Below are 10,114 nucleotides of genomic sequence, written 5' to 3'. Positions count from 1 at the left end.
CCAGCTACTTGGAAGGTTGAGGTGGAAGGATCGCCGGAGCCCAGCAGGTCGAGGCTGCGGTGGCCGGGAGCTGCTATTGCACTCCAGTCTGGATGACAGAGTGAGACTCCAACACACACACACACACACACACACAAAAAGAAAAGCAGAGATGTCACAGAGTCTCAAGACCATAAGTTGAGATGGTGTGCACATGTGACTTGCTGCGAAAGTATCCAGTGGCTGCAGTGGTGTGTGATTGTGTGCAGGGTGGTTGTGACACTAGAAGTCAGCAAGGGGCATTGTTGTAGCAAGCGGGTTTTTGGTGTGGTCACCATTTTGGTGACAGTGCTGTGTGTGGTTGTGATGTGTGTCATCCCCACAAGGTCTGGGATGGGTCTACCTCAGGAACCTGTGGAACAATAGCTGCTTGCCATGTGCTCTGGAGGGAAGGAACCATGTGCCTGGCTCGGGGTAATGTGTGGGGTGTGGCTTGTGGTTGCAACTTGGTGTGGTCCCGAGAGGGTCTTCCTTCTCTTAGTTGCAGGGGGTAGAGGGACACCTAGGCTGGAACGGGCCCACCTCTTTATTTCTGTTTTTAAGTTGGGGTCTCACTAACCCAGGCTGAATGCCATGGCATGATCACAGCACACCACAGCCTCAACCTCCTGGGCTCAGGTGATCCTCCTTCTCCCCTCCCAAGTAGATGAGACTACAGGCATGGTGGTACATGCCTGGCTAATTTTTTCATTTTTTGTAGAAATGAGGTCTTGCTCTGTTGCCCAAGCTGGTCTCAAACTCCTGGGCTCAAATGATCCTCCTACCTCGGCCTCTCAAACTGCTGGGATTACAGGCGTGAGCCACCCTGCCCAGCCTCCACCTAACTCTTTATATTGAGGGTACTCTGGGTAGGAAAGACCACACTTGGACCCTGCCAGGTCAGCCTCTGCCCTCCTTTCCGGCTCTTCCCCGCTCCCAGGGTGATGTCCAGGAGCTGCTGATAAGCCCAGACCCCCAGGCTGCCTTCCGGGCCTGTGAGCGGTACCTCCCCAGCTGTGACAACCTCAGTCCTGCAGCCACAGGGGTGAGTGAGGGGCTGCATGGCCCCCGATCCAAGAGCATGGGCTAAGGGGTCCCCAGCTCCAGGTCTCAGAAAGGAGTGACTTCTGACTCTCACCTATGGGGCTGAGCAACCCCTGGCCTCAAGGACGTGGGTGACTCTGACCTCAGGTCATGTAGCTGGGTGACCCTTGACCCCCAGATCACACCATTGCTCTTGAGCCCCATCACAGGGCTGAGCGAGAACCCATGCGCCTTGTACCAACATGACCCCACATGACCTGAGTGATGGAGTCTCTGCTGGTGGGTGCCCGGACCTGACTGGGAACCTCTTCCCAGGCCCCCCAGGGTGAGCCGGAAACCCCTCCCCCTCGGCGGAAGGGAAAGGGGAAAGGAAAGAAAAAAGGACGGGGTCGCAAGGGGAAGGGGAGGAAGAAGAAGAACAAGGAAGCTCTGACCTCAAGTCCATCTCCTGGCTCCCCAGAGAACCAGGTAAGCGACCTGCGACCTCTTGCTTCCTGCCTCTAATCCTTGACCCTCACCCATGACCTTTGTCTCTGGCCTCCATTTATGAGCTCTGACTCACCTCAAGGGACTGAGGAGCTCCCTCTCAGGAGCTCTTCCATCTCTGACCTCCCCTCACCTCCAGTCCTGGGGGGCTGGAGAGAGGGAACATGCCCAGATGTGGGCCTGGTTCTTAGTGGGTTCTTGATGAGTGCTACTGTCTAAAGGGGTCATTAGCTGGAGTAGAGGATGAGTTCTTCCGCCAGCATGTCACTGTGTGGAGTTCACTGGTCAAGGTCATTCATTGGTGAGGGTTATTCAGTGGGGGGAGGGTCGCTACTTGGGGGCAATATGTGGCCTCCCAGATAGGGATTGCTGGTTGGGGATCACTGAGGGGGATATTGATTGAGGTCAACACTTGGGGTGTTCCTAGTTGAAGGTCACTCTTGAAGGTCCATAATTGGTGTTACTGATGTTCCTAGTTTAGGGTTAATGGTTGGGGGTTTTGGTGAGGAATCACTGATCGGAAAGAATAATGGGGTCATCCATCAAGGACACTGGTTGGAAGAGTGATTTTCAGGGGGTCATGAATGGGGTCATTAGTTTGGGGGCCCCTGGGGGTTATTTGTTAGGAAGTCATTGGTAGGTCATTGATTCATGGAATCAGTACTTGGGGAGTCATCATTGAGGAAGGCTTAGTTGGGCTCACTTCTTTGGACATCATTCATTGTTGAAGCTCCACTGAATGACCCTCACCAATGACCTTGACCCATGAACCCCACACAATGAAACGCTGGCGGAAGAACTCATCCTCTGCCCCAGCTAATGACCCCCTTAGACAGTTGGGGGAATAATTGGCTAGGGGCCTGTTAGTTGGAGTCACTATTTAGTGCTTATTGTCAAGGGGTTATTACTGGTTGGAGTCATTGGCTAGGAAAGTCACTGCATGGAAGAGTTGGTTGGGGCCGTTGATGGGAGTCCTTAATTGATGGGGTCACCTACAGGTCACTGGTTATAGGGAATATTGGGGTCTGTTGTGTGTCATTCGTTGATGGGCCACTGGGGAGGGGTTCTTGGTGTGGGTTTTTGCTTGGGGTCTTTGGCTGGGGAGGGGAGCACTGGTTGCACTACAGCTCAGTTCCAGACTTTTCTGGCCCAGAACCCAGAAGCGGAAGTAGTATGCCCCTTCCCAGTCCCTTCCTCAGCGCCCTGCCCTCACCTGGGCTCCCACCACCCTTTCCCCTGCCTTGACCCTGTCTGCAGATGTCCAGGACAGAAGGAGCGGCCACTCCCCCCTCACTGCGGCCTGGCTGGCTGACAGCTGAACTAGGTCTCAGGAGGGGACATGTGGGATGGGCTTCCGGGAGTCTGGCCCTGGGTGTCGGACCTTGACCTTGACCGCGGGGCTCTGGAGCCTGCCCCGCTCTGCCTTCCAGGCCGCCAGGACTTGGCTCAGCCCTGTGCCTCCTCCATCCAGGATGGCTCCCCCTGCTGGTGGCCCTGGTCCAGCCGCCACTGGCCTCCGATCTTCTTTGGGAATCCTGTCTCCTCCGGAGCTGGGAACTCCAGGGGCTGGGTGGGGGCAGGGAGGCCTAGCCTCCTTCGCCTCCCTTTTGTTTTGACTGACCTGACCCCAGACCCAATGCTCTCTCCATCCCTGCTCCAGACCTCCACGGAAGTCCCTACGACAGAGACACCAGCTCCAGATCAGCCTCCCACCCCCACGCCTTTGGTCGTCACCTCCACTGTGACCGTGGGCCACAACGTCACGGACCTAGAGGTTGCTGGGAAGCAGATGAGGCTGGGAAGACCGGCGTGGGGGGAATGGTGTCAGACAATAAGGAGGTTAGGGACAAACTTTAGTCTGTCTCAATGTCTTTCTCAGGGGGGCCTGGACCCTGTCAGTGGAGCCGAGCTGGGGATCCTGGAGACAGAGACAGCCAGGGAGGATGACAGAGAAGATGAGCCCACTATGGGCCCTGACTTCCGGGCAGCAGAACACCCATCTCAGACTCAGTTCCAGATCTTTGCTGTGAGTCTGGGTGGCTTTGGTCAGGCACAAAAGGAAGGGCTTCCTACCTGAAGGCACATGGGGCCACATTCTCTCTTCTGACTTCTGCACCTGCGGTATGGCAGGCACTATGCTAGCGGCTGGCTCTTTGGACAGGGGATGGTGTTGGGCTTTGAGTCTAAGCAGCCAGTAAAGACACTTGAGAAGGAACATGATCTGACTTGGAGTTTTCAAAGTTTTCAAAGCTCCCTCTGTGTTGAATTTTAGGCTAGATTGAAAAAAAAAAAATTAAGCACCCTCTGGGCTTGGGGACTTGTGCTTGTAATCCTAGCACTTTGGGAGGCCGAGGCAGGAAGATCACTTGAGCCCAGAAGTTTGAGAACAGCCTGGACAACATAGCAAAACCCCATCTCTACAAAAAATTAAGAAAAAAAAAATTGCAGGGCATAGTGGCTTCTGTCTCCCTTCCATCCCAGCTACTTAGGAGGCTGAGGAGTGAGGGTCACCTGAGCCCAAGAAATTGAGGTTGCAGTGAGCTATGATCACATCACTGCACTCCAACCTGGGTGACAGAGGGAGACCCTAACTCCAAAAAAAAAAAGAAAGAAAGAAAGAAAAGAAAAGAAAAAAGAAAAAGTAAGAAAATCTCCCTGTCTGCTGAAGGCTACATGGACGGTAGGGGGAGCCGGAGGGGCAGCAGGAATGCCTGTAGTCCAGGTCCAGGTCCAGGCGGGGACCTGGAAAAGGGTAGTGACAGTCAGGATGGAGCCAAGTGGACTGATTTGGGACACATTCTATTTTGGTCTTTCTGCTGGAGGTGGAGAAAGGTAGATGCATGCTGAGATCATAGAGTAAGACGGGGACTCCGGATGGAGATGCAGGTGGGAGATTGAGGATCTCATTTGGGTGTGAGTTGGCAACAATCGTTTAGCCTCCAAATGGGCACATCAAGTGGACGATGGGTTAGAATGAAGATTCTGGGCCGGGTGAAGTGGCTCATGCCTGTGATCTCAGCACTTCAGGAGGCTGAGGTGGAAGGATTGTCTGAACCCAGGAATTTGAGACCAGCCTGGGCAACTTGGTGAGATCTCATCTCTACAATGAATCAAAAAAATATTAACATGGTGGTGCATGCCTATAGTTCCAGCTACTTGGAAATCTGATCTCCTGAGCCCAGGAGGTTGAGTCTGCATACCATGATTATGCTACTGCACTCCAGCCTGGGCAAAGAGTGAGATCTCAACTCAAAATAAAAGAAAGAAGGAAAAAAAAAAAAAGAGAGAGAGAGAGAGAAGAAAAAGAAAAAGAAAAAAAGATTGTGGAGTCTAGAATAGATGGTCTAGGCTAGGCACAGTGGCTCATGCCTGTAATTCCAGCACTTTGGGAGACTGAGGCAGGAAGATCACTGGAGGCCAGGAGTTTGAGACCAGCCTGGGCAACATAGCAAGACCTCATCTCTACAAAAAAATTAGCTGGGCTTGGTGGTGCATGCCTGTAGTCCCAGCTACTTGGGAGGCTGAGGTGGGAGGTTCGCCGAAGTCCAGGAGTCGGAGGCTGTGTTGAGCTATGATTGTGCCACTGCACTCCAGCTTGGGCAGCAGATGGAGACCCTGTCTCAAAAAAATCAAATTATCTTTGCATGGGATATACACAATCATCATTCACCCACCGGCTTGATGGGTGACCAGATTCCTGTGACTGGCTAAAGGGATTGAGTAAGTTTCCCAGCATCACTCAGTAAGTGGCAGATCCAGGACTGGGCCCTGGCAGTGGGGTTCACGCCCTTAACCTTGATTCCTGCCAGGCAGGTGTAGGAGGTGGTGCTTCTCAATGCGTATTGACTGAAGCAGAGAGAGGGAGCGCTGAGGGTGGCCTTGTGTGGGGGAGTGGGAGGGTGTGGGGGATGTGAGACTGGATAGCTCAGGAGTCTGTGTCCAAGTTCATATCTCTTCTCTTTCCACCCCTCACCCCAGGGCGCTGGAGAGAAGGGAGCAAAAGGAGAACCAGCGGTGATTGAACAGGTGAGGGAGGGGCCTGGGCTGCAGGGGACCCAGGGGGCCTCATGAGGATAGGGGTCACATTTATTTCTCCCTTCAGGGACAGCAGTTTGAGGGACCTCCAGGAACCCCCGGACCCCGAGTGAGTCATGGCTGCATTCCCTTCTTCCTGTCTTTTCCTTCTCATTGGGGGGGGTGTGAGGAGTCAGGGTACAATGTTGCCTGACCACCTGGAGGATGTTGATTTAAAGAATGAGTCAGAATAGGAGTTGGCAGCCTGGACAGCATAGTGAGACCCTGTCTCTACCATTAAGAGATAAGTCAGCCGGGCTCGGTGGCTCATCCTGTAATCCCAGCACTTTGGGAGGCCGAGGCGAGTGAATTACCTGAGCCCGTGGGTTCGAGACCTGCCTGGGCAACTTGGCGAGACCTCATCTCTACAATAAATCAAAAATCAGCCAGGCGTGGTAGCGTGTGCCTGTAGTTCCAGCTACTCAGAAGGCTGAGGCGGAAGGAACGCCGGAGCCCACAGGCCGAGGCTGCGGTGGCCGGGAGCAGCCACTGCACTCCAGTCTGGGCGACTGAGTGAGACTCCAACTCAAAAAAAAAAAAAAAAAGCCGGGCTCGGTGGCTCAGCCTGTAATTCCGCGCCTTTGGGAGGCTGAGGTGAGTGAATTGCCTGAGCCCGCGGGTTTGAGACCCACCTGAGCGGCGAGACCTCATCTCTACAATAAATCAAAAAATCAGCCGAGCGTGATAGCGCATGCCTGTAATTCTGGCTACTCGGAAGGCTGAGGCGGAAGGATCGCCGGAGCCCAGCAGGCCGAGGCTGCGGTGGCCGGGAGCAGCCACTGCACTCCAGTCTGGGCGACAAAGTGAGACTCCAACTCAAAAAAAAAAAAAAGAAAAAGAAAAATCAGGTGTGGTGGTAGGTTGAGGTGGGATGATTGCTTGAGCCCAGGAGTTGGAGGCTGCAGTGAGCTATGATTGTACCCCTACTGGACAACAGAGTGAGACCCTGTCTCTAAAAATATAACGGCCAAGGTGTAAAGTTGGGGGCTGACGTGGGTCAGCTTAGCATGGGGGGGGCAGGATGGCTCAGGAGTGGGGTCGGGGTCAGTGGCAGGTCAGAAGTCAGCCTGGTTCAAACTTTGCACCTCCTGTGACTTCTGTTTCTTTGTCCCCGTCAGGGGGTGACAGGCCCCTTGGGCCCTCCTGGCCCCCCAGGATTCCCAGGGGACCCTGGTCTGCCGGTAAGAGTCACCCCTGGGGTGTGTCCTTTGTAGGGAGTGGGGTTGCTGGTTGGGGTCACAAAGATCTGAACATGGGTCTGAGGGGCTGACTGGGGACGTCATCCCAGGGCCAGTGCTGACCTCTCCTGCTGGCATCTGTCCCCATCTGGGAACTGTCTCTCAGCCTCCACGTCTGTCTCGGCCTGTCTTCTGCTCGTCCTCCTCTGTCTTTCTCTGTTTCTGAGTTTTTCATTGCTGCCTTTCTCCTTATCTGAGTCTCTGGCTCCTTCTCTCGTGCTTTTTCATCTCTTTTCTGTCTGTGTCTCTGTCTCTGCCACTCTCTGACTCTCCTTCCCTCTATCTCTCTTTCCTTTTCTCCATTTCTTTGTCTCTGTCTCTGTGTCTCTCTCGGTCTCTCCTTGCTTTCCTCTCTCCATCTCTCTGCCTGCTTCCCTTTATCATCCCCTCCTTGATTTCTCGTTCTCACCCTCTTTCTGCCTCTGTCTTTCTTTCCCTGCCTCCAGCCCTCCCTCCCTGGCTTCATCCTCCTCGTGTCCCTCCCTCTCAGGGCCCTGCTGGCCTCCCAGGAATCCCTGGCATCGACGGGATCCGGGGACCCCCGGGCACGGTGATCATGATGCCGGTAAGCAGCTGACCAAGGGGCACAGCCTCGGTGGGTGGAGTCCCGGCCTGGGAGGCCATCTCCTCGGGACGCCCCCCCACCACCAGTTGCTCTTAGTTCCAGTTCACTAGCGGCTCCCTCAAGGGACCCCCAGTGTCCTTCCAGCAGGCCCAGGCCCAGGCAGTGCTGCAGCAGGCGCAGGTGAGGGGGCGGGAAGTGACAGGCTGGGCGGCAAGGGTGGGTGGGGGCCAGGAGAGGCCTCTGGAGGTCTCGTGGGAGACCCCAGACTCTGTCCCCATCTGTCTTTCCAGCTGTCCATGAAAGGCCCTCCCGGCCCGGTGGGGCTTACCGGGCGCCCAGGCCCCGTGGTGAGTGAGGGGTCTGCATGGAGGAGAGGGCCGTCTTGAAGGAGGGCTACTACCTCTAGCCACACTCCCCATCTCTCCTCTCAAGGGCCTCCCTGGGCTTCCGGGTCTGAAAGGAGAGGCAGGCGCCATGGGGCCGCAGGTGAGGCTGGCGGGGGGTGGGGGGTGGAAGGACTTGGCGGACGGTGTCTTCCCCCAGGTCATAAAGTGCTGGGTGGGCAATAGGTTTCTAGGGCTGGGGATACCCTTGCAAATCCTGCCTTTTCTAGAGAATGACTTCAAATAAGTCCTTACAGGCTGGGTGTGGTGATGCATGCCTGTAATCCTAGCTACTCAGGAGGCTAAGGTGGGAAGATTGCTTGAGCCCAGGAATTTGAGACTATCCTGAGCCACAATCATGCTACTGCACTCCAGCTTGGGTGACAAAACAAAACCCTGTCTCTAAAAAATAATCAATTAAAGATAAAATAAGGCCAGGAGCAGTGGCTTACACTGGTAATCCCAGCACTTTGGGAAGCCAAGGCAAGAGGATTGCTTGAACCTAGGAGTTCAAGACCAGTCTGGACAACAGAGACCTTGTCTCTACAAAAAATAAATAAACAATAAAAACTGCCTGGGCATAGTGGTATGTGACTGTAATCTCAGCTACTCAGGAGGCTGAGGAGGGAGGATCTCTTGACCCCAGGAGGTTGAGGCTGTGGTGAGCCATGATTGCCACTCCAGCCAGGGCAACAGAGTGAGATCCTTATTTGAAAAAATAAATAAATAAATAAAATAAAGATAAGTGATTCTTCCTTCTTATTTTTCTCCTTTTCTGTTTCTCCTAGGGTCCCCGAGGCCTGCAGGGACCTCATGGGCCTCCCGGCCGTGAGGGCAAGATGGTAAGTGACTCCTAGGTCCCCAGCTCACCCCTCATCCATCTCTCAACACCCATCAGGGACTACTGGTGTCATTAGTGGGACAAGAGCGTCAATGGCAGGGAACAGCAGCCCTGCTGAGTGTATGGAGAGGAATCCAGCCAGGACATAGAGTCGGGAAGGACTTGCCCTGAGGAAGGAGTGATGTGGGCCCTGAGATCTGACATAGAGCTGGGTGAACGGGTGGGGAAGAGCATTCAAGGAGAAGAAACAGCAGGCGCAAAAGTCATACCTGGCACGTGGAAGGAGTAGATGAACAAGACAATTCCAGACAGTCACATGCCATGTAATGGTCTTTCCATTGGGAATGGGCCATATATAGATGGTGGTCCCATGAAATTATAATTCTGTGTGTTTACTGTACCTTCTCTCTCTCTCTCTCTCTCATTTATTTATTTGTTTATTTTTTTGAGTTGGAGTCTCACTCTGTCGCCCAGACCGGAGTGCAGTGGCCGATCCCAGCCACCGTAGCCTCCACCTGCTGGGCTCCGGTGATCCTTCCGCCTCAGTCTTCCAAGTAGCTGGAACTACAGGCGTGTGCTACCACGCCCAGCTAATTTTTGATTTCTTGTAGAGATGAGGTCTCGCTGCCCAGGCGGGTCTCAAACCCACGGGCTCAGGCAATCCACTCACCTCGGCCTCCCAAAGCACTGGGATTACAGGCTGAGCCACCGAGCCCGGCCAAGGGTTCTTAATTTTGGTGATGATGGTGACTGGGACTAGGCGAAGGACCCTGGGGATAAAGAGTAGGTGGGTTTGAGGTATACTTGGGAAGTTACATTGATACACAAAGAAGCCCCCAGGAAGGGATTCTGCATGAGCAGGATACTCAGCAAATGGTCATAATAGTCATATCTTGCCCGGGTCCAGGGGTGGCTCATGCCTGTAATCCCAGCACTTTGGGAGGCCAATACCGGAGGGTTACTCGAGACCAGGAGTTTGAGACCAGCCTGGGCAACGTAGTGAGACCCTGTCTCCAAAAATAAATTTAAAAATGAGCCAAGCGTGTTGGTGCACACCTGTAGTCCCAACTACTCAGGAGGCTGAGGTGGGAGGAGTGCTTGCGGTCAGGAGGTTGAGGCTGTGGTGAGCTGTGATTGTGCCACTGCACTCCAGCCTGGGTGACAGAGTAAGATTCCTGTCTCTAAACCTAAAAATAAAGCTGGGTGTGGTGGCTCACGCCTGTAATCCCAGCACTTTGGGAGACCGAGGTGGGAGGATTGCTTAAGGTCAAGAGTTCAAGATGAGCCTGGGCAACATAGTGAGACCTTGTCTCTACAAGGAAATTAAAAATTATCTGGTGGCTTCTCCGGCTGAGGTGGGAGGATTGCTTGAACACAGGAGTTGGAGGCTGCAGTGAGTCGTGATTGCACCACAGCACTCCAGCCTGGGTCACAGAATGAGACTCTGTTTTTTTTTTTTTTTTTT

The 10,114-nt window shown here is 54.0% G+C and overlaps 1 protein-coding gene across 1 annotated transcript in view; it reads left to right on the top strand.

Annotated features, from left to right (window-relative positions):
* The window catches only part of COL5A3 (collagen type V alpha 3 chain), a 45,372-nt gene that overhangs the window by 5,449 nt on the left and 29,809 nt on the right, over positions 1-10,114 (top strand). The window contains 12 exon segments of the mRNA XM_008058175.1: positions 959-1,063; positions 1,378-1,530; positions 3,209-3,322; positions 3,428-3,574; positions 5,527-5,574; positions 5,651-5,692; positions 6,741-6,803; positions 7,351-7,425; positions 7,522-7,605; positions 7,716-7,772; positions 7,858-7,911; positions 8,597-8,650. Coding sequence (XP_008056366.1) covers positions 959-1,063; positions 1,378-1,530; positions 3,209-3,322; positions 3,428-3,574; positions 5,527-5,574; positions 5,651-5,692; positions 6,741-6,803; positions 7,351-7,425; positions 7,522-7,605; positions 7,716-7,772; positions 7,858-7,911; positions 8,597-8,650 — 996 coding nt within the window.

Source organism: Carlito syrichta, unplaced genomic scaffold, assembly GCF_000164805.1.
Source record: "Carlito syrichta isolate Samal-C Ts95f unplaced genomic scaffold, Tarsius_syrichta-2.0.1 Scaffold303236, whole genome shotgun sequence".
Taxonomy (NCBI): domain Eukaryota; kingdom Metazoa; phylum Chordata; class Mammalia; order Primates; family Tarsiidae; genus Carlito; species Carlito syrichta.
This window is presented reverse-complemented; position numbering and strand designations above follow the sequence as displayed.